The sequence below is a fragment of the Primulina huaijiensis genome, chromosome 7 (genome assembly GCF_012295235.1).
Source record: "Primulina huaijiensis isolate GDHJ02 chromosome 7, ASM1229523v2, whole genome shotgun sequence".
NCBI lineage: Eukaryota > Viridiplantae > Streptophyta > Magnoliopsida > Lamiales > Gesneriaceae > Primulina > Primulina huaijiensis.
Window position 1 is genome coordinate 19,081,999 of NC_133312.1, and position 22,624 is coordinate 19,104,622.

The 22,624-nt window shown below is 34.1% G+C and overlaps 6 protein-coding genes and 1 long non-coding RNA gene across 12 annotated transcripts in view; 3 read left to right on the forward strand and 4 right to left on the reverse strand.

Annotated features, from left to right (window-relative positions):
- Positions 1 to 22,470, reverse strand: part of LOC140980692 (mediator of RNA polymerase II transcription subunit 28) — a 41,757-nt gene extending 19,287 nt beyond the window's left edge. Inside the window, exon 1 of the mRNA XM_073446696.1 lies at positions 22,419 to 22,470. The gene's annotated coding sequence lies outside the window, so the exon portion shown is untranslated. The remainder of the gene's footprint in view (positions 1 to 22,418) is intronic.
- On the reverse strand, positions 403 to 22,483 carry LOC140980691 (putative pentatricopeptide repeat-containing protein At3g15200). 6 transcript variants are annotated; one of them, XM_073446693.1, is made up of 4 exons: positions 22,317 to 22,483; positions 3,672 to 3,814; positions 2,757 to 2,846; positions 403 to 2,652 (listed from the first exon to the last, which is right to left on the reverse strand). In XM_073446693.1, the coding sequence occupies exon 4, from the start codon at positions 2,502 to 2,504 to the stop codon at positions 1,083 to 1,085; it is 1,422 nt and encodes a 473-aa protein (XP_073302794.1). In that variant the 5' UTR covers positions 2,505 to 2,652; positions 2,757 to 2,846; positions 3,672 to 3,814; positions 22,317 to 22,483; the 3' UTR covers positions 403 to 1,082. The 6 variants fall into 6 exon arrangements, with proteins under 6 accessions (XP_073302794.1, XP_073302790.1, XP_073302795.1 ...); XM_073446689.1 differs by having other exon boundaries at positions 403 to 2,846; XM_073446694.1 differs by lacking the exons at positions 3,672 to 3,814; positions 22,317 to 22,483 and adding an exon at positions 2,938 to 3,604.
- LOC140981659 (uncharacterized) lies at positions 5,935 to 7,167 on the forward strand. Its single transcript, XM_073448078.1, has 3 exons — positions 5,935 to 6,408; positions 6,527 to 7,006; positions 7,144 to 7,167. The coding sequence occupies exons 1-3, from the start codon at positions 5,935 to 5,937 to the stop codon at positions 7,165 to 7,167; spliced, it is 978 nt and encodes a 325-aa protein (XP_073304179.1).
- On the reverse strand, positions 9,336 to 10,862 carry LOC140980109 (uncharacterized). The gene is made up of 3 exons (XR_012175879.1): positions 10,550 to 10,862; positions 10,018 to 10,475; positions 9,336 to 9,918 (listed from the first exon to the last, which is right to left on the reverse strand). It is a non-coding gene; the product is annotated as an uncharacterized lncRNA (long non-coding RNA).
- Positions 13,449 to 14,748, forward strand: LOC140981660 (uncharacterized). The gene is made up of 4 exons (XM_073448079.1): positions 13,449 to 13,982; positions 14,057 to 14,143; positions 14,399 to 14,473; positions 14,552 to 14,748. Exons 1-4 carry the CDS (start codon positions 13,451 to 13,453, stop codon positions 14,746 to 14,748), a joined length of 891 nt encoding a protein of 296 aa, XP_073304180.1. The 5' UTR covers positions 13,449 to 13,450.
- On the forward strand, positions 14,775 to 15,931 carry LOC140981328 (uncharacterized). The gene is made up of 3 exons (XM_073447695.1): positions 14,775 to 15,056; positions 15,131 to 15,588; positions 15,692 to 15,931. The coding sequence occupies exons 2-3, from the start codon at positions 15,146 to 15,148 to the stop codon at positions 15,831 to 15,833; spliced, it is 585 nt and encodes a 194-aa protein (XP_073303796.1). The 5' UTR covers positions 14,775 to 15,056; positions 15,131 to 15,145; the 3' UTR covers positions 15,834 to 15,931.
- On the reverse strand, positions 18,741 to 19,998 carry LOC140981661 (uncharacterized). Its single transcript, XM_073448080.1, has 2 exons — positions 19,551 to 19,998; positions 18,741 to 19,252 (listed from the first exon to the last, which is right to left on the reverse strand). The coding sequence occupies exons 1-2, from the start codon at positions 19,996 to 19,998 to the stop codon at positions 18,741 to 18,743; spliced, it is 960 nt and encodes a 319-aa protein (XP_073304181.1).
- Positions 22,484 to 22,624: the final 141 nt, after the last annotated feature.

The following is a 22,624-nucleotide window of genomic DNA, read 5'->3' on the forward strand; positions in this document are numbered from 1 at the left end:
AAAAGAAAATGAGCTCCAAATTGGTGGAAGTTTATTATTATTATTATTATTATTATTATATCCCAAGAGATTGTTATATCATGCACAAAAATCTATAAAACTAAAAAAATTAATTTTCAATATCATCATAACAATCATGACGGGGATACAATAGCCTCTAATGAATCCAAGGAACTTCAATAGAAATAAAATGAGAAGTATTTAATTTGTAGTTTTTGAACCAAGCAAATCTATGGATGCCTTGAATTACTTAGGATTACTTATTGTCCTAGTTGTGATAAGGTTGTGCAAAAGTACTTTAAATCAGTTAGTTCGGCTTGAACTGAATGCTCACCATGCCCAAGAATAAGATTGACAATGTTTCTTGAAACGGTATTTCAGCTGGAAATGAGATGCAGTGCATAATGACGAATAAATTACACAAGATTTTGTTAAGAAGCATTCAAATCTGTAGAACAAGTTACTGGAGAAGCAAAAAACAAGTTCTATTTGAACTCATAACTTTACAAATAAATGGCCCCAAAATCCATGTCTTGTAACATTAATGCATGACTTACCTTCTGGCCGAAGCAGGGCCCTCTTTACAAATTAAACTCTATAGCTCGTAATCTAGAATCATCATGATTTGAATATCTATATTGATATACAAGCCTAATAAAACTGTGTACACATTTCACAACCTGTAACTTCGGGCACTGTTTCCAGATCAAATCAAGAACAACAATGAGGCTCAATTTGCTGTTCTTTGGTTGTGATAGAACTGCAAATATCAGTGGATTCGCATTATTTGGCAAGAAAATATGGAGCAGTCCAGAACATCCAATTTGCTGATTAAGCTGATGATGGTGCCTTATCGAGTAGACACACAGCAATCAGTTTAGTGATTCCAGATTCCTCGACGTATTGCATATGTAAACACTGAACAGATTGCATATCCCGATTCTGAAGAATAACCATTCCCAAGTGTATTCGAGTGTGTTTTCAAATACACTTGAGAGGGTTAATTTTTTAAAATAAGTTTGACCATTGTTATTTTGCTAACTTTTCTTTCCCGACGTCGATATGTAAGTTGTATGAGCAGGTCAGTATGCATTGCATGTCCCTTGCCATTCTTTCACCCCATCTGCCCTGGTTTTGTCTATTTCTTTCAATTTAAAGTTGATATCATCCACTAGTAACTTGGTTCTAGGTTCTGGCACCATTCCCTTTAGCATCATTTCATTAAAATATTTGAGTGCATTCCTGATCCTTCCATTATAATATAGTCCATGAATCATGATCGTGTAGGATCGATTATCAGGTCCCGTTCCACTATTCTCCATCTCATCCCAAATCTTTTTCGCCCTCGCTTCATTTCCCCATTTCATAAACAACCTCAAGATCAAGTTGTAAGTATCTGCAAGCAGCTTGCATCCATTCTTCTCCATCATCTCCAAAATCTTATCTACTTCCTCTGGTGTCTTTGCAGAACTTATCAAATAATTATACGTCAAAGCATTTGGTAAACAACTCTCTCCCATTGCTTCCATCTCATTCAACAGCTCATGAACTTTTTCCATCCGTTGAATCTTGCACAAATGTTTGATAAGCGTATTATAAGTAGATGCATTTGGTGTGCAACCCTTTAAACTCATCTCACTAAAAATCTGAAGAGCCTCTGGAACCCTCTTCTTGAAACACAATCCATCCATAACACAGTTGCAAATAGCTGCATCTGGTGCACAGTCCTTCTCCCACATTGTCTGGAGCAACTTCTTTGCTGTGCTGATTTTTCCGGACTTGCTCAATGAATTGATGAAATTCCCATAAGTAAATTTATCCGGCTTGGAGTTTGATGCCAAAATATCCTTCCAGAACCTCTTCGCATCACGAAAACTACCCAACACACACCATCCATTTAAAATAATGTTCCAAGTCTTAATATCATCCCTAAATTCACTTTTCTTATTGCGGAATAATACCTCAGCTTCCTCCACATGCTTATGCCGACACAATGACAGCAGAAGTGTTTGAAATGCAACTAAGTCACGCTCAAGGCCAAATCCTTCAATCTTGTGGAAAAATCCAATTGCTTCATCAACTTTATGGGCTCCGGAAAGTCTACTTACCGTAATAGCAAAAGTACGTTGATCAATCAAATGCCTTCCCATTGACATTTCATCAAACACTTGAAAAAATTCGTCAAATTGTTTCATTCGCCCAAGAATATCAAGGATTTCATTGTAGATGCAAGTGTCAGGAAAAAACCCACTTGAATTCCTGACTTTACAAACCCATTTGAAGAAAATGTGTGCCGGTCTCCATTCAGATCGATATCTTCTTAGGACGTTGAGAACCAAATCTTTGGATAAGGATACACAGCATTGGTTGAGACATTGCTCCACTTCTTCCAAAGACTTGTATGAATGAAGCTTAAGAACGGTTTGAAACCTGAGAGCCTCATCATTAGTGGAGTTTCCACATGGGTCTTGCTGAGATGAAATTGTGGGTTTGTGATCAGTCATAAAATCACATGAATTAATTTGATGGTAATGTTGGACAAGTACTGAAGAAAAAAGGAATTTTGGAGAAATAAATGGTTTGTATACGGCATGAACTGCGTGAGGACGTTTTAGTAAACAATGAAGGTGCCCGGATAATTTTGCCAATCGCCTGAATGAGAAATTCATATTGAAAAGTTGAAGAAGAAGCTTGCCAGTGAAAAAAAACACTCAGTAAGGGTATATCTGCATTGACTGCAATTAGATTTCACTAACTGAGGTAAATCTTCAAGCGTAGATCATGCAGTGCTAGCGGCGCGTGCAACGGTGTCAATGGTTGCAGTGGCTTGGGAGCTTCAATGGTTGCTGCGGAGAGGATTGGTGACCACAGTCAAATTACAGGGTTGTTTTTTGTTTTTCTCTATTTTTTGTAAAGAAAAAATCTAAAAAAATATACATCAGTTTTATTTTCTTTTTTTCTTATTTTTCCCTGAACCCCATCAAATCCCTAGGATGTCTTTCCACATCAACCAAAACAGCTAAGACAAAGTAACGTTTTCAAGTCAACAATGAACATTTTCCAGCTAAGCATAAATATGATTCATTATCTATCAATATAGTGTGTTGATTTACCACAGAAAGCTATGGAAGGCATTCAACAAACAAGATTTTCATCATGTAAGATTTTCATCATGTAAGACAATCATCTAGCAATAACACAGGCCCTAATATTCTTAATCAAGAAACTGAACAAGATACACACGAATTGAATATTCTGATTGGTTTATGAGCAAGTAACTAAAGCATCTTTTTAAGTAAAAATTTTGTGGAGAGTGGAGACAGACACCGGTTGAATTATCTCATGACAAGCTATGAGGAAACTACGTCAATTTTCCTCTGTGAAAAACACCATATATAATTAGACTGCCACCAAATATACTTATTTTCTCAGGTCTGAAGTAGAAAAAACTGGGCAAACTTTCTTAATTAGCAAAAATACAGAAAAAGTACTAACTTTCTCAATTCCTGCGACAACCATTTGTATCACTATCTTCCTTGACCTTCTGTGTTTGACCCATTCTCATATTCCGAGAANCAAAAAAAAAAAAAAAAAAAAAAAAAAAAAAAAAAAAAAAAATCTTTCATTCAAATTTTCGGTGAGCAAAACACGAAAGCCGAACGATTACTCACTATGATGAGAAGGATGGGGAGGAACGGTCAATCGCTTGAAGTTACCTGGCAGGTAAACACAGTAACAAAGCAGCCCCCAACTCCATCGCGTGGGATATCATGGAATTTTAAGGATCGTGTTTTTGTCTAACAGCCATACCAATCTTTATTGTAGAAAACACAAGGCGACCAAATCAATATACGGGGCATTTGCAAATATGGCCTCCCCACATCAAAATTTCAAGGTCAAAGGCCTCATATAGTTTTTTTGGTCAATAAGCCTTCTTCTAATTAAAAGTTAATCAAAATATTAATTAATAGGGTTTGTGGGCCAATCGAGAAACACCACCCAAATCAATAGTAAGATTCTCATCTCTCTCTTCCTCTCTTATCTTCATTTCTTCCTTCCATCGCATCATACCCATTTTTCTCCCATTTTTATCATTCTCCATCTTCATTTCATTTCTAACTTTTTTAACCTCTTCATTTTCTCTTCTCCAAAAAAATATAAATTAGAATCAAAGATTAATGATATTTTCATTCTCATGCAATACATGTTTTTATAGGATCATTGGAATATCAGTATAAGGTATTTTATTTGGCCATTTATGTTTTCATGTGTGTGGATTATCAGCTACTCAAGTAATTTGATTTCTCATTCAGTTTGTTAAAACATTTATTTCTGTCGGTTAAATTATATATTTCAGTCGGTCAATAGCCTTCAGTCGGTCGGTTAAATCATATATTACAGTCAGTCTGTCGGTTAAATCATATATCACAGTCACTTAATATCATTCAGTCAGTCGGTTCATATTCAGTAGGTTGAAACATTTATTTCCGTAGGTTAAGTTATGCATTGCAGTCGGTCAATATCATTCAATCAGTCGGTTATAGTTATATATTTCCAACTCCCTTACATCCATTATTTATACTTTTTTTTTTCAGATTGTGTGGACAGCGATATAATTCAAATCTTAATTAATTTTGATGGTGAATGGAAGGTTGACGGTGAACATAAATATTCATGGTGTGAGGGAAGTAATTCGAGATGGCATGCTATATCTATTGATGATAGTAATGTAAGTATTGAAGATGTTGAAGATGCAATTTTTGAGACACTTCATTTGAATAGATATGATATGGTATTGAAGCTAAGTTACTTGCCGAAATTTGAGGCATGTAATCCAATGCCAATATATATAAAAAGCTCAAGAGCATTGACAACATATCTGTCTTTTGGCGTTTCAAATGTTAGACATTTGTTTCATGTTGAAATTATCAAAACAAGTGGCTTTGAAACAAGTTATGAAAAAAAATGACAATGCTAAAGATCTTGAAGTTTGTAGAGATCATAATGATGAGATGGTTGACAATTGTGAAACTGAAGTATATGGTGGTAATGAGAGAACATATGATGAATATTTTGATGGAGTATTTTTTGAGAATGACTTAGACAATGAAATGAATGAGCATGAGAATGGGGTGGATGAAATAACAAGTATTGATAATGTGATAACAGAAATTGTTGAGAATGAATTTGTTGTGAATGAAGAGAATAATGTTGAAGAGAATCATGTTGAAGAGTTTACATTGTGTACAACACATAATACACAAGTTGAATTTTCTTATCATGAACAAGATGTGCAAGATTCTACATTATTAGCCACAGTAGGAGATGCTGAAGGGAATGTGACTTATTCTTTTAATGATTTGTCTAATTTTTTTGTCGGTCAAGAGTTTGAGAGTAAAGATGAATTTCAAACAGAATTGTTTAAGATTTGTTTAAATGCGTCCTTTGAAATAGATGTTAGAAAATCCAACAAAAAAATGTATGATGTTAGATGTGTCACACCGAGTTGCAGTTGGAAAATACGTGCATCACAAATAGAGAATTCATCACGATTCTCTATACGTGTTTATCATAACACACATACTTGTGACCTTTCATATCGGAGGAAAATGCATCGACAAGCAACATCAGACTTTGTAGCAAAGATTTTGGTTGAAAATTTTAAAGAACAACTCAGTTTGCCTGAACCAAAAACCATAATTACAATGATGCAAAATAAAGGTGTTGAAATTAGTTACTTCAAAGCATGGAGGGGAAGACAACTTGCTTTGGATAAGTTACTTGGCAGAAGAGAGTTATCGAATTATGCCTTCATATTTGTACATGATTGAACAATTGAACAGAGGCTCGAAAAATGATTTTGTGACAGATTCAACAGGTAGATTTAAATATATGTTTCTAGCATACGGGGCATGCATTGATGGATTTCGTAGAATGAGAAAAGTTATATCTGTCGATGGAACATTTTTAAAATACAAATATAGAGGTTGTTTACTTGTTGCTACAGCCCAAGATGGTGACTTTCATCAATTTCCTATAGCATGGGCCATAGTTGACTCTGAGAATGATGATTCATGGACTTGGTTTTTGCAGAAGTTGAAAGACTTTATTAATGATGATCGTAACTTGGTAATTATTTCTGACAGACATATATCTATTATTAATGTTGTTCGTACTGTATATGAGCATGCATCACATGTACATTGCTCGTGGCATCTTTCACATAACCTTAAAAGAGCGTCTGGCGGAAAAGGTGGGATTGATTTGTTTATGAAAACAGCATATGCATACAAAGTGTCTGAATTTGATGAGTTGTACGGATGTTTGAAAGAGAGGTATCCCAACATTGCATCGTATCTTGAAATGCATTCATCTCCTGACAAATGGTCTATAGAGCTTATTCCCTTGGTGCTAGATACAATATAATGACGACAAATGGGGTAGAGTCAATAAATGCAAAACTTAAGACTGAAAGAGAGATGCCTATTGTAGCATTGTTGGATGCAATTCATAAATTAACTCAAAGTGGTTCAACAAGCATCGAAATGCAGCAGGTTCAGCTACGACGACACTTACTCCATCGACAGAGGCTATCTTGAGAGCTAATTTTACATTGTCACAACGGTTAAAAGCATCTCAACTCAATGCATTTGAGTATCAAGTATACGGTGATGGGAAGGATGAAGTTGTTAATTTATCTGATAGATCTTGTAGTTGTCGAGTGTTTCAAATTGATAAAATTCCATGCGCTCATGCAATTGCAGCAATTTATGGGGCAAAATTAGATTTGTATGACTTTAACTCGCCCTACTACTCATCACAAATGTGGGCCCTCGCTTATGCTGATACCATATATCCGGTGCCCATTGCAAATGAATGGAACATTCCAGATCATTTTAAATACAATGTACTTTCCCCGGATGTCAAGAGGAAACGTGGTAGAGCACAAAAAGAAAGAATTCTTTCTATTGGAGAGTTTGGTCGGAAGCTAACTAAAAAATGTTTTGTATGTCATTAATCTAGCCATTGCCGAAAAAAATGCCCTAAGAGACAGACTGATGTGTAGACGAGTTGTTCAATTTTTTGTTTACGATGTTGTATTTGCATGTTGATTAGTTTTTGTCAAGTTTGTTGTTTGAACAGGTTGTGCATGCAGATATAATTTGAATTGTCATTTACTGGTTTAATGCATATATATTCAGTCAGTTCAATGTGTTTAATCAATCGGTTACTGTATGTAGTCAGTCAGTTCAATGTGTTTCAGACTGATGTGTATTAGTTTTTGTCAAGTTTGTTGTATGAACAGGTTGTGCATGCAGATATAATTTGAATTGTCATTTAATGGTTTAATGCATATATATTCGGTCTGTTCAATGTGTTTAATCAGTCGGTTAAACGTATATATATATATATATGTTGTTTCAATGTTTTTAATCAGTCTGTTGCTGAATATATTTCAGTCGGTTCAATGCAAATATATTTCAGTGTTTAATCATTCAGTTAATGCATATATTTCAGTTAGTTCAATGTGTTCAATCAGTCAGTTAATGCAAATATATCAGTCGGTTCAATGTGTTCAAAATCAGTTAGTTTAAAAGCATACATTTCAATTAACGTATAGCGTTTCAGTGGGATACACTCTTTATTTCGGTCGGCTATACCATACATTGCTGTCGGTTATACCATGTATTTCAGTCACTTCAGCGTGTTTAATCATTTGGTTAATGTAAATATATCAGTTGGTCAAATGTAAAATCGGTCGGCTAATGAAAATATATCGGTCGGTTAATGCAAGAATATCAGTCGGTTAATGAATATAGTTACTAAATCAATCGGTATAATTACTAAATGTCATATAACTCTAATAGTCTATCTGATAGTCAGTATAATCGATTGAAATTGTATGTTATATATAGAGTATAGTTACTAAATTCCATACAACCCTAATTGGGTATAACAAATCATTCACATATAGAGTATAGTTACTAAATGTCATATAACTCTAATAGTCTATGAGAAAGTTAGATGATTTATAAGGTTGAAATGACATTATCATCGATTGCTCATTACAAATCAATCATATATAGAGTATAGTTGCTAAATGTCATATTTTACTCAGTTAATGAAACTTTAGTTGGTTTAGTGTGTTTAATCAGTCGGTCAAAGCATATGTTTCAGTCGGTTATTAAAAGATATCAGTTGGTTCAATGTGTTTAATCAATCAGTTAATGAATATATTTTAGTCGGTTAAAAAATATATTTGGACATTTGGATTCTTGAACTCATCTAATCGTTTGAACATACTTAATACTCCGTCTTCAATCACCATCAAAGTTGTACGATCGAGTATAGTTACTAAATCAATCACATATAGAGTATAGTTATTAAATATCAGATAACTCTAATAGTCTATCAGAGAGTCAAATGATTTATAAAGTTGAAATGACATTCTCATCGATTGATCATAACAAATCAATCATATATAGAGTATAGTTACAAAATGTGTTTAACCAGTCGGTCAAAGCATATGTTTCAGTCGGTTGTTAAAAGATTTCAGTTGGTTCAATGTGTTTAATCAGTCAGTTAATGAATATATTTCAGTTGAAATTTTGAGGACGAAATTTTTATAATGAGGGGAGATTGTAACACCCCGAATACTTCTAATGGCTTGTATGTGTGTTATGTTAATGTTAATGATGTTTAAAAGCATGATTATGGTTATGAGAACATGGAATGAAAGTTTGTTGAAGTATTTGTTTGTTTGGTTGGTTCGAATTGTGGCGGTAGTTACGGGTTTTAGCATAAATGTTTGGATATTGATTCAAATGATATGAAGTTTCTTCCATTAGATAGCTAAGATATAATACTACAACTTTTATGTTTTGGATTTTGTCCAAATCTTTGTGGAAGATGAGCCAAAAGTGCCTCGAAGTGTGTTGTGCGAATTGTAGTTCCTTTACTGACACATTTTGAGAGAAAAAGTATTACTTTTTACTCAAATATCCAAATGACATCAAACTACTTGGAGATGAAAGCCAAGACATAGATCTACAACTTTCATGTTGACTACTTTGGCTAGTTCGATTGGTAAAATAGACTTTGTGGCCGATATTTGAAGGACCTGAGCAGCAGGTTACGCTGGGAGGAACCGGACCCATGCACGGACACAAGCAGAGGGTCCGTGTATTTTATTTTCAAACGCCGTGGTGGCACGGACCCTTACACGGAACCTTACCCGAGGTCCGTGTATTTAATTTTTGGCAGCTGTAATGGCACGGACCCTTACACGGACCCTTACCCAGGGTCCGTGTTTGTGCAATGTTCCCAAAAAAAGGATGATATTTCAGTAAGTTCAAAGGGTTTAATCGGTCGGTTATTGCATATGTTTCAGTCAGTTAAAAAAATATTTCAGTTGGTTCGGTGGGTTTTATCAGTCGGTTAATTCATATGTTTCAGTCGATTAATAAAATATTTCAGTTGGTTCCGGGGGTTTTATCAGTCGGTTAATTCATATGTTTCAGTCGATTAATAAAATATTTCAGTTGGTTCAATGGGTTTTATCATTCGGTTAATGAATATGTTTCGTCGGTTAATAAATTATTTCAGTTGGTTCAACATGCATTTCAGTCAGTCCAACACACCCACAAAATCATTCATAAAAAACATTATTCAACCATACATCACTTCGACAAACCCATTTCAAATCTATTACATTTGAGAGACCATCACATCAACATAAATCCGAGAGACTCACATCATACAAAATCATTGCAACTTTATAATATTCATTCACCATACCATAGAGATGTTGCTAAATATTTTCTATATGAATTCACAATCTGATCATTCAATGAATATGGAGACTGCTGAGACAACTCCACCTCAAATGTCTTGATCATCCATGCACCGCAATCAGAACTGTAAAATAAATTATTTTAAACTCATAAAAATATATCGAGATCAAATTATATAGTATATCGTGTATTTTTTTAAAAAAAATCCAAAAAATTCAAAAACATACCGGCATTTTGCGGAAAATCTTTGGGCCGTGCTACTTTCCATATGTCTGGAATCTTGACCTTGCAATAATGTAGAAGATGTTGAACTACATCTTCTACCGGCTCAATATAAACATTCATTTCAGCATCTGTGTAGCAACTATGATTGCAATCATAAATAGTAATGATTCAATCTTTCACGTTCACTACAACTGCTACCCAATGTATACGCAAATTTAATGGAATCAATATGAAAGATGCATTTGCCCATGGTACTGAACTCCAACGACGACAATATCCATCAACATAGCGAAATAAATTCTTCCACTTGCTATTTTCAAAATCATGAGGAGCATTACGATATGCGAAGACTATATCTTGAGAAAAATATGGATCCATTATGGCAACATCCTGTTTTATCAAATGTGGGTATGTCTTCTGCAACACAGATAGACTGTACATGCTCTCTTGTATGTGCTGCACATGTTGGAAGCATGTTATATATATAATATTATGATTAGAACATAAATCGAACACAAAATCCTACTCACGCTTTGATCGAGCCATTGCCTCGGATTGAGAAGGTCCGTAAACCACGACTTGTAATATGATCCAAACACACCTGCTTTAAATAGATCATTCAATCTACTTATTTCTTTAGTAACAGTTGGAAATACTTTCTTAATGGAAACACATTGCACCGGTTCAAATGAACCATTGTAAGGACCGGTATAACCAAGTGCTGCCAAAGCAGGTGTCTCGGGTAGCTGTACATATGGAGAGCGACAAAATTGAGATTTCGTACTCTTCCGAGCATCTACATATGTAATGCATGTGTTTTAGATACTAGTACATATCGTCAAATCATAATTTCAAAAAAATAAGAATAAAGTACAATACATACCTTGTGAACTACGAGAGATGGTGTGATTTCCTGTGGTAATGGCTTATCGTTAACAAACATAGTTGCTGCATCACCAGCACCAACTAGGCTAGCATGTGCAGCTTCTTTATCACCACATTCAACGATAGAGGTCTTTTGTGGATCACCTACAACTAAAATAAAGTATTGTATCATAATAAAATAAATTATTATTTCAAATATATAATTTACGAACACTTAACACATATTACTATTCTTTTTCTTGGACCGTGCGTAGAAAATAATCCGTTCTCCAAATCGTTGTCGTTTGGTGGAAGGTGGCTCATCTACGATTCAACAAATAAATCAAGTTAAATAAAAATATGTAAACGTTTAAATTAAAATTGAAAATCAAGCGTACGATGATGGGTGGCGTTGTTAAGTGGATCAAACACTTCTTCCTCTCGGCTCATTCCTTCATTCAAGTCTCGATTGACAGAAGTTACCTCTTTGACTGGGTTATCTATAATTTAACAAATTAAATATCATTAGTGAAATAAAAAAGAATACTACAATTTGGATTTAAAAGAAAATATACCAAGATGTGTAAGAGGAGATATGAATGGTTCAACAATCGCCTCTTGCCCAAGAGTCACTCCTTGATTGGAAACAGTTGTCCCTAGCTCACCTACAATTAAAAAAAACATATTATTATAATCAGATAAATAATTATATCTAACATTTTAAAACTCACAGAGCTTACATTTTTCAAGGGTCTTCTTTTTCTTAGATTGTGCAAAGACAGTGTTTGGTTCATCCAAACGTCTTTTGGATGAACTTGAAATGTTCAAAACTTCCATTATACGTTCAAGTTTGCTATCCAAATTTGAAATCATATCTTTCAACTCCACAAAGTTTCTGTCCACGTGCTCTTGTAAAGCTTTAACTTGTCCACTAGTATCTGATTTGCCGAGGACATCATCTCGTTCGACTTGATGGGATTGTTTTTCTAGTGCTTTCTTGGCTGGACAAAGTTTAGAAGACCTCTTTGACTTATTTTTGGGACAAAGTTTCCTTTCATGGACTTCTTCTTTGGATTGAAAGGTCTCTTTAGATTCACAAAGAGTGGGATTCTTAGTGCAGTACACAGATTTTCCCTCCAACAACAATGAATTAATATAGGACAAATGGGAATCTGTACAAGAATCTTCAATGAAAATATTTCTAATATAAGGAGCAATAGATTCTTGATCTGTAGGTGACAAAATACTCCTAACAATCTGTAAATTTAACATATTTTAAATTAGTAATACACAAATAGAAAATATATTAATAAACTAAATTATATGCTGAATACACTAACCTTTTTACCACTCTGATGCATCTAAAATGTCAATATATCTAGGAGATTCTTTTTTAGACCAGTTGTTGGAAATCCATTGGCACATGCATGGAAGAGATGTATTGTCTCCTTCTCTTTGTTTCGCAAAAGGCTGCCCAATACCACGAACGCATTCGTATGCAAGAATCTAAATTAAAAAATTATAAAAACACATATAATCAACCATATTCGAATCATATGGAAAAATGAAAAAAAAAAATTTAATTACCTGTTGCGGATTGATGAATCCAACCGTATCATGGGTTCCACTGTTCGAAGACTTACCATTTTCTGCTTTTTTGCTCAACACAACTTCTTTTTTCTTCAAATCAAGCTTCATATCACAAACAACTCTTTTGAAAGCTATTGTATCCCAAGGGTACTCATTAAAAACATCAAAATCATCAATCAGTCTAAAAATCTCTTTATCAACTTGAGGATTCTTAACTGGAGCTATAGGCCATAGTACACCACAAACGAAGTACAAACAAGCCATCTTCACTCTCTTTATACTCCACACTTTTCAAATCCTTCAACTTCATTTCAACCAGGACATTGACTTCATGGTTGAAATGAAGTTGAAGGATTTGAAAAGTGTGGATGAGTTGTTGAGTATAAAGAGAGTGAAGATGGCTTGTTTGTACTTCGTCTGTGGTGTACTATGGCCTATAGCTCCAGTTAAGAATCATCAAGTTGATAAAGAGATTTTTAGACTGATTGATGATTTTGATGTTTTTAATAAGTACCCTTGGGGTACAATAGCTTTCAAAAGAGCTGTTTGTGATCTGAAGCTTGATTTGAAGAAAAAAGAAGTTGTGTTGAGCAAAAAAGTAGAAAACGGTAAGTCTTCGAACAGTGGAACCCATGATATGGTTGGATTCATCAATCCTCTACATGTAATTAAAATTTTTTTGCATTTTTCCATATGATTCGAATATGGTTGATTATATGTGTTTTTTTAATTTTTGAATTTAGATTCTTGCATACGAATGCGTTCGTGGTATTGGGGAGCGTTTTGCGAAACAAAGAGAAGGAGACAATACATCTCTTCCATGCATGTGCCAATGGATTTCCAACAAGTGGTCTAAAAAAGAATCTCCTATATATATTGACATTTTAGATGCATCAGAGTGGTAAAAAGGTTAGTGTATTTAGCATATAATTTAGTTTATTAACATATTTTCTATTTGTGTATTACTAATTTAAAATATGTTAAATTTACAGATTGTTAGGAGTATTTTGTCACCTACAGATCAAGAATCTATTGCTCCTTATATTAGAAATATTTTCATTGAAGATTCTTGTACAGATTCCCATTTGTCCTATATTAATTCATTGTTGTTGGAGGGAAAATCTGTGTACTGCACTAAGAATCCCACTCTTTGTGAATCTAAAGAGACCTTTCAATCCAAAGAAGAAGTCCATGAAAGGAAACTTTGTCCCAAAAATAAGTCAAAGAGGTCTTCTAAACTTTGTCCAGCCAAGAAAGCACTAGAAAAACAATCCCATCAAGTCGAACGAGATGATGTCCTCGGCAAATCAGATACTAGTGGACAAGTTAAAGCTTTACAAGAGCACGTGGACAGAAACTTTGTGGAGTTGAAAGATATGATTTCAAATTTGGATAGCAAACTTGAACGTATAATGGAAGTTTTGAACATTTCAAGTTCATCCAAAAGACGTTTGGATGAACCAACCACTGTCTTTGCACAATCTAAGAAAAAGAATACCCATGAAAAATGTAAGCTCTGTGAGTTTTAAAATGTTAGAGATAATTATTTATCTGATTATAATAATATGTTTTTTTAATTGTAGGTGAGCTAGGGACAACTGTTTCCAATCAAGGAGTGACTCTTGGGCAAGAGGCGATTGTTGAACCATTCATATCTCCTCTTACACATCGTGGTATATTTTCTTTTAAATCCAAATTGTAGTATGCTTTTTTATTTCACTAATGATATTTAATTTGTTAAATCATAGATAACCCGGTCAAAGAGGTAACTTCTGTCAATCGAGACTTGAATGAAGGAATGAGCCGAGAGGAAGAAGTGTTTGATCCACTTAACAACGCCACCCATCATCATACGCTTGATTTTCAAATTTTAATTTAAACGTTTACATATTTTTATTTAACTTGATTTATTTGTTGAATCGTAGATGAGCCACCTTCCACCAAACGACAACGATTTGGAGAACGAATTATTTTCTACGCACGGTCCAAGAAAAAGAATAGTAATATGTGTTAAGTGTTCGTAAATTATATATTTGAAATAATAATTTATTTTATTATGATACAATACTTTATTTTAGTTGTAGGTGAGCCACAAAAGACCTCTATTGTTGAATGTGGTGATAAAGAAGCTGCACATGCTAGCCTAGTTGGTGCTGGTGATGCAGTAACTATGTTTGTTAACGATAAGCCATTACCACAAGAAATCACACCATCTCTCATAGTTCACAAGGTATGTGTTGTACTTTATTCTTATTTTTTTGGAATTATGATTTGACGATATGTACTAGTATCTAAAACACATGCATTACATATGTAGATGCTCGGAAGAGTACGAAATCTCAATTTTGTCGCTCTCCATATGTACAGCTACCCGAGACACCTGCTTTGGCAGCACTTGGTTATACCGGTCCTTACACTGGTTCATTTGAACCGGTGCAATGTGTTTCCATTAAGAAAGTATTGTCAACTGTTACTAAAGAAATAAGTAGATTGAATGATCTATTTAAAGCAGGTGTGTTTGGATCATATTACAAGTCGTGGTTTACGGACCTTCTCAATCCGAGGCACTGGCTCGATCAAAGCGTGAGTAGGATTTTGTGTTCGATTTATGTTCTAATCATAATATTATATATATAACATGCTTCCAACATGTGCAGCACATACAAGAGAGCATGTACGGTCTATCTGTGTTGCAGAAGACATACCCACATTTGGTAAAACAGGATGTTGCCCTAATGGATCCATATTTTTCTCAAGATATAGTCTTCGCATATCGTAATGCTCCTGATGATTTTGAAAATAGCAAGTGGAAGAATTTATTTCGCTATGTTGATGGATATTGTCATCATTGGAGTTCAGTACCATGGGCAAATGCATCTTTCATATTGATTCCATTAAATTTGCCTATACATTGGGTAGCAGTTGTAGTGAACGTGAAAGATGGAATCATTACTATGTATGATTGCAATCATAGTTGCTACACAGATGCTGAAATGAATGTTTATATTGAGCCGGTAGAAGATGTAGTTCAACATCTTCTACATTATTGCAAGGTCAAGATTCCAGACATTTGGACAGTAGCACGGCCCAAAGATTTTTCGCAAAATGCCACCGGGTATGTTTTTGAATTTTTGGATTTTTTTAAAAAAGAATACACGATATACTATATAATTTGATCTCGATATATTTTTATGAGTTTAAAATAATTTATTTTACAGTTCTGATTGCGGTGCATGGATGATCAAGACATTTGAGGTGGAGTTGTCTCAGCAGTGTCCATATTCATTGAATGATCAGATTGTGAATTCATATAGAAAATATATAGCAACATCTGTATGGTATGGTGAATGGATTTCATAAAGTTGCAATGATTTTGTATGATGTGAGTCTCTCAGATTTATGTTGATGTGATGGTCTCTCAAATGTAATAGATTTGAAATGGGTTTGTCGAAGTGATGTATGGTTGAATGATGTTTTTTATGAATGACTTTGTGGGTGTGTTGGACTGACTGAAATGAATGTTGAACTAACTGAAATATTTTATTAATCGACTGAAACATATGAATTAACCGACTGATAAAACCCGCAGAACCAACTGAAATATTTTTTTAACCGACTGAAACATATGCAATAACCGACCGATTAAACCCATTGAACTTACTGAAATATCATCCTTTTTGTTTGGGAAAATTGCACATACACGGACCCTGGGTAAGGGTCCGTGCCATTACGGCTACCAAAAATTAAATACACGGACCCCGGGTAAGGGTCCGTGTAAGGGTCCGTGCCATCACGGCGTTTGAAAATAAAATACACGGACCCCCTGCTTGTGTCCGTGCATGGGTCCGGGTCCTCCCAGCATAACCTGCTGCTCAGGTCCTTCAAAAATCGGCCACAAAGTCTATTTTTCCAATCGAATTAGCCAAAGTAGTCAACATGAAAGTTGTAGATCTATGTCTTGGCTTTCATCTCCAAGTAGTTTGATGTCATTTTGATATTTGAGTAAAAAATAATACTTTTTCTCTCAAAATGTGTCGGTAAAGGAACTACAATTCGCACAACACACTTCGGGGCACTTTTGGCTCATCTTCCACAAAGATTTGGATAAAATCCAAAACATAAAAGTTGTAGTATTATATCAAAGCTATCTAATGGAAGAAACCTCATATCATTTGAATCAATATCCAAATATTTATGCTAAAACCCGTAACTACCACCACAATTCGAACCAACCAAACAAACAAATACTTCAACAAACTTTCATTCCATGTTCTCATAACCATAATCATGCTTTTAAACATCATTAACATTAACATAACACACATACAAGCCATTAAAAATATTCGGGGTGTTACAATCTCCCCTCCTTATAAAAATTTCATCCTCAAAATTTCAACTGAAATATATTCATTAACTGACTGATTAAACACATTGAACCAACTGAAATCTTTTAATAACCGACTGAAACATATGCTTTGACCGACTGATTAAACACACTAAACCAACTAAAGTTTCATTAACCGACTAAAATATGACATTTAGCAACTATACTCTATATGTGATTGATTTGTAATGAGCAATCGATGAGAATGTCATTTCAACCTTATAAATCATCTGACTCTCTCATAGACCATTAGAGTTATATGACATTTAGTAACTATACTCTATATGTGATTGATTTGTTATACCAGCTTAGGGTTGTATGGCATTTAGTAACTATACTCTATATATAACATACAATTTCAATCGATTATACTGACTATCAGATAGACTATTATAGTTATATGATATTTGGTAATTATACCGATTGATTTAGTAACTATATTCATTAACCGACTGATATTCTTGCATTAACCGACCGATATATTTTCATTCGCCGACCGATTTTACATTTGACCGACTGATATATTTACATTAACCAAATGATTAAACACGCTGGAGTGACTGAAATACATGGTATAACCGACCGCAATGTATGGTATAACCGACCGAAATAAAGAGTGTATCCCACTGAAACGCTATACGTTAATTGAAATGTATGCTTTTAAACCAACTGATTTTAAACACATTGAACCGACTGATATATTTACATTAACTGACTGATTGAACACATTGAACTGACTGAAATATATGCATTAATTGAATGATTAAACATTGAAATATATTTGCATTGAACTAGGGATGGCAATGGGTAGGGTATGGGTCGGATTTCATACATCCATCCCTATACCCATTTATTAAATTCATCCCCATACACATACCCATACCCATCGGGTATTGAATTTCATCCCCATCCCCATACCCATCGGATTATCGGATACTCATACCCTACCCAAATACCCAATTATCATATACAATTGAATTTTTTCAAATTTAAATTGTTTCAATGAAGTTATGAATATTTAAAAAATTATTTAAATGAATAATAAGAAAAATTATTCACGCTTTATATTAAGTGTGTGTGTGTGTGTATATATATATAATGAAGTTTTATATATTTTCTTCTCTTTTAATATACAAAGCATTGTTTTCTTTAATTTTCAAATTTATGATTATATGTATTGAAAACTCCGAAAATCGGTGGATTGACTGATGAATCTTTAATATAAATAAATATAATTACTATATATATATATATACATACATATATATATATATATATATATATTTATATATATTAATTTAAACGGGTATTCGGGTCGGGTGTGGGTCGGATTATATCAAACCCGCCTCCATACCCGAACCCGAAAATCCCCATACCCGATCACCCAATTATTTAATCGGGTCTAAAAACCCCTCCATACCCTCTTCTATTCGGGTCGGGTATCGGATCCTCCAACGGGTTCGGAGGAAATTGCCATCCATACATTGAACCGAATGAAATATATTCAGCAACAGAATGATTAAAACATTGAATCAACAAATATATATATACGTTTAACCGACTGATTAAACACATTGAACAGACCGAATATATATGCATTAAACCACTAAATGACAATTCAAATTATATCTGCATGTACAATCTGTTCATACAACAAACTTGACAAAAACTAATACACATCAGTCTGAAACACATTGAACTGACTGAACTATATATAATAACCGATTGATTAAACACATTGAACTGACTGAATATATATGCATCAAACCAGTAAATGACAATTCAAATTATATCTGCATGCACAACCTGTTCAAACAACAAACTTGACAAAAACTAATCAACATGCAAATACAACATCGTAAACAAAAAATTGAACAACTCGTCTACATATCAGTCTGTCTCTTAGGGCATTTTTTTCGGCAATGGCCAGATTCATGACATACAGCACATTTTTTAGTTCGCTTCCGACCAGACTCCCCAATAGAAGGAATTCTTTCTTTTTGTGCTCTACCACGTTTCCTCTTGACATCCGGGGGAAGTACATTGTATTTAAAATGATCTGGAATGTTCCATTCATTTGCAATGGGCACCGGATATATGGTATCAGCATAAGCGAGGGCCCACATTTGTGATGAGTAGTAGGGCGAGTAAAAGTCATACAAATCTAATTTTGCCCCATAAATTGCTGCAATTGCATGAGCGCATGGAATTTTATCAATTTGAAACACTCGACAACTACAAGATCTATCAGATAAATTAACAACTTCATCCTTCTCATCACCGTATACTTGATACTCAAATGCATTGAGTCGAGATGCTTTTAACCGTTGTGACAATGCAAAATTAGCTCTCAAGATAGCCTCTGTCGATGGAGTAAGTGTCGTCGTAGCTGAACCTGCTGCATTTCGATGCTTGTTGAACCACTTTGAAGTTAATTTATGAATTGCTCCAACAATGCTACAATAGGCATCTCTCTTTCAGTCTTAAGTTTTGCATTTATTGACTCTACTCCATTTGTCGTCATTATATTGTATCTAGCACCAGGGAATAAGCTCTAGACCATTTGTCAGGAGATGAATGCATTTCAAGATACGATGCAATATTGGGATACCTCTCTTTCAAACATCCGTACAACTCATCAAATTCAGACACTTAGTATGCATATGTTGTTTTCATAAACAAATCAATCCCACCTTTTCCGCCAGACACTCTTTTAAGGTTCTGTGAAAGATGCCACGAGCAATGTACATGTGATGCATACTCATATACAGTACGAACATCATTAATAATAGATATATGTCTGTCAGAAATGATTACCAAGTTAAGATCATCATTAATAAACTCCTTCAACTTCTGCAAAAACCAAGTCCATGAATCATCATTCTCAGAGTCAACAATGGCCCATGCCATAGGAAATTGATGAAAGTCACCATCTTGGGCTGTAGCAACAAGTAAAAAACCTCTATATTTGCATTCTAAAAATGTTCCATCGACAGATATAACTTTTCTCATTCTACAAAATCCATCAATGCATGTCCCGTATGCTAGAAACATATATTTAAATTTACCCGTTGAATCTGTCACCAAATCAGTTTTCGAGCCTCTGTTCACTTGTTCAATCATGTACAAATATGAAGGCATAATTCGATAACTCTCTTCTACCAAGTAACTTATCCAAAGCAAGTTGTCTTCCCCTCCATGCTTTGAAGTAACTAATTTCAACACCTTTATTTTGCATCATTGTAATTATGGTTTTTGGTTCAGACAAACTGAGTTGTCCTTTAAAATTTTCAACTAAAATCTTTTCTACAAAGTCTGATGTTGCTTGTCGATCATTTTCCTCCGATATGAAAGGTCACAAGTATGTGTGTTATGATAAACACGTAAGAAAATCGTGATGAATTCTCTATTTGTGATGCACGTATTTTCCAACTGCAACTCGGTGTAACACATCTAACATCATAAATTTTTTTGTTGGATTTTCGAACATCTATTTCAAAGGACGCATTTAAACAAATCTTAAACAATTCTGTTTGAAATTCATCTTTACTCTCAAACTCTTGACCGACAAAAAATTAGACAAATCATTAAAAGAATAAGTTACATTCCCTTCAGCATCTCCTACTGTGGCTAATAATGTAGAATCTTGCACATCTTGTTCAGAATAAGAAAATTCAACTTGTGTATTATGTGTTGTACACAATGTAAGCTCTTCAACATTATTCTCTTCATTCACAACAAATTCATTCTCAACAATTTCTGTTACCACATTATCAATACTTGTTATTTCATCCACCCCATTCTCATGCTCATTCATTTCATTGTCTAAGTCATTCTCAAAAAATACTCCATCAAAATATTCATCATATTTTCTCTCATTACCACCATATACTTCAGTTTCACAATTGTCAACCATCTCATCATTATGATCTCTACAAAATTCAAGATCTTTAGCATTGTCAGTTTTTTCATAACTTGTTTCAAAGCCACTTGTTTTGATAATTTCAACATGAAGCAAATGTCTAACATTTGAAATGCCAAAAGACAGATATGTTGTCAATGCTCTTGAGATTTTTATATATTTCGGCAAGTAACTTAGCTTCAATACCATATCATGTCTATCCAAATGAAGTGTCTCAAAAATTGCATCTTCAACATCTTCAATACTTACATTACTATCATCAATAGATATAGCATGCCATCCCGAATTACTTCCATCACACCATGAATAGTTATGTTCACCATCAACCTTCCATTCACCATCAAAATTAATTAAGATTTGAATCATATCGCTGTCCACACAATCTGAAAAAAAAAAGGTATAAATAATGGATGTAAGGGAGTTGGAAATATATAACTATAACCGACTGATTGAATGATATTGACCGACTGCAATGCATAACTTAACCTACGGAAATAAATGTTTCAACCTACTGAATATGAACCGACTGACTGAATGATATTAAGCGACTGTGATATATGATTTAACCGACAGACTGACTGTAATATATGATTTAACCGACCGACTGAATGCTATTGACCAACTGAAATATATAATTTAACCGACTGAAATAAATGTTTTAACAAACTGAATGAGAAATCAAATTACTTGAGTAGCTGATAATCCACACACATGAAAACATAAATGGCCAAATAAAATACCTTATACTGATATTCCAATGATCCTATAAAAACATGTATTGCATGAGAATGAAAATGTCATTAATCTTTGATTCTAATTTATATTTTTTTGGAGAAGAGAAAATGAAGAGGTTAAAAAAGTTAGAAATAAAATGAAGATGGAGAATGATAAAAATGGGCAAGATGCGATGGAAGGAAGAAATGAATAGAAGAGAGGAAGAGAGAGATGAGAACCTTACGTTGATTTGGGTGGTGTTTCTCAATTGACTCACAAACCCTATTAATTAATATTTAAATTAACTATTAATTAATATTTTGATTAACTTTTAATTAAAGGAAGGCCTATTGAAAAAAAAAAAAAAAACTATATGAGGCCTTTGACCTTAAAATTTTGTTGTGGGGTGCAAATGCCCCGATGAAGGAAGATGAAATGGTCGAGAACGAATGGAAAGAGAAGAGGGGCTGGGGAGGAGATTACCGATTAAGTGATAGATATTACCGATTAAGTGATATATTAGGTTTTTTATTATTTAAAATAATAATTTACATAAGGGAAGAATGACATTTGTAGTGAGAGGACTATATGACTTTTTGATGGAGTCTATTTTCCTAAATTTTCCATCAATATATAAGGTTTATAACTCGCCACAAAGCAATAAAAATTGAACGGAATCTAGGTTAAGGGATGAAATGAAGGAACCCAATAACGTGCACACGAGCTTCAAGCTTAGACGTAAAAGAAATAAGAGAATGATCAAAGAAACATATCGACAAACATAAGGAGCGAGGACGGAAGCATATTCGTCACAAAAGCTAACAAAACCTGGAAACGAGCTGAGTTCCAAGCTATCTTCAAGAAAAATGGCTTCTTCCTACACAGGAAGTCGCTCCATTTGTACAAATGGCAATGGACAGTCTACCTCCAAATCGGTGGGCGCGAACTCTCGGCGGGAGCTTGTGCGTGTGTGATGCAATAACGATGAAGCTCTGAGCGTTCGACTTAATAATCGCACTTAAGAGTATCCCGCGTTTTCAAAAATATTATCTTTAAATTATTTGAGAAATGATAATTAAATATTAACATAAATTGTCATATATAAATTGTTATCTATAGATATTGGTACAT

Coding starts and splice junctions, on each gene's coding strand:
- LOC140981328 (XM_073447695.1), top strand. CDS start 15,146: ATGTACGGTCTATCTGTGTTGCAGAAGACATACCCACATTTGGTAAAA. Junction 15,589..15,691: donor TTTTCGCAAAATGCCACCGG/GTATGTTTTTGA, acceptor TTTATTTTACAG/TTCTGATTGCGGTGCATGGA.
- LOC140981660 (XM_073448079.1), top strand. CDS start 13,451: ATGTTAAATTTACAGATTGTTAGGAGTATTTTGTCACCTACAGATCAA. Junction 13,983..14,056: donor AAAGAATACCCATGAAAAAT/GTAAGCTCTGTG, acceptor TTTTAATTGTAG/GTGAGCTAGGGACAACTGTT. Junction 14,144..14,398: donor CATATCTCCTCTTACACATC/GTGGTATATTTT, acceptor GTTGAATCGTAG/ATGAGCCACCTTCCACCAAA.
- LOC140981659 (XM_073448078.1), top strand. CDS start 5,935: ATGAGAAAAGTTATATCTGTCGATGGAACATTTTTAAAATACAAATAT. Junction 6,409..6,526: donor CTATAGAGCTTATTCCCTTG/GTGCTAGATACA, acceptor ATTAACTCAAAG/TGGTTCAACAAGCATCGAAA. Junction 7,007..7,143: donor AGCTAACTAAAAAATGTTTT/GTATGTCATTAA, acceptor TTGTTTGAACAG/GTTGTGCATGCAGATATAAT.
- LOC140981661 (XM_073448080.1), bottom strand. CDS start 19,998: ATGCCTTCATATTTGTACATGATTGAACAAGTGAACAGAGGCTCGAAA. Junction 19,253..19,550: donor AAGAGTGTCTGGCGGAAAAG/GTGGGATTGATT, acceptor GAAATGCAGCAG/GTTCAGCTACGACGACACTT.
- LOC140980691 (XM_073446690.1), bottom strand. CDS start 2,669: ATGAATTTCTCATTCAGGCGATTGGCAAAATTATCCGGGCACCTTCAT.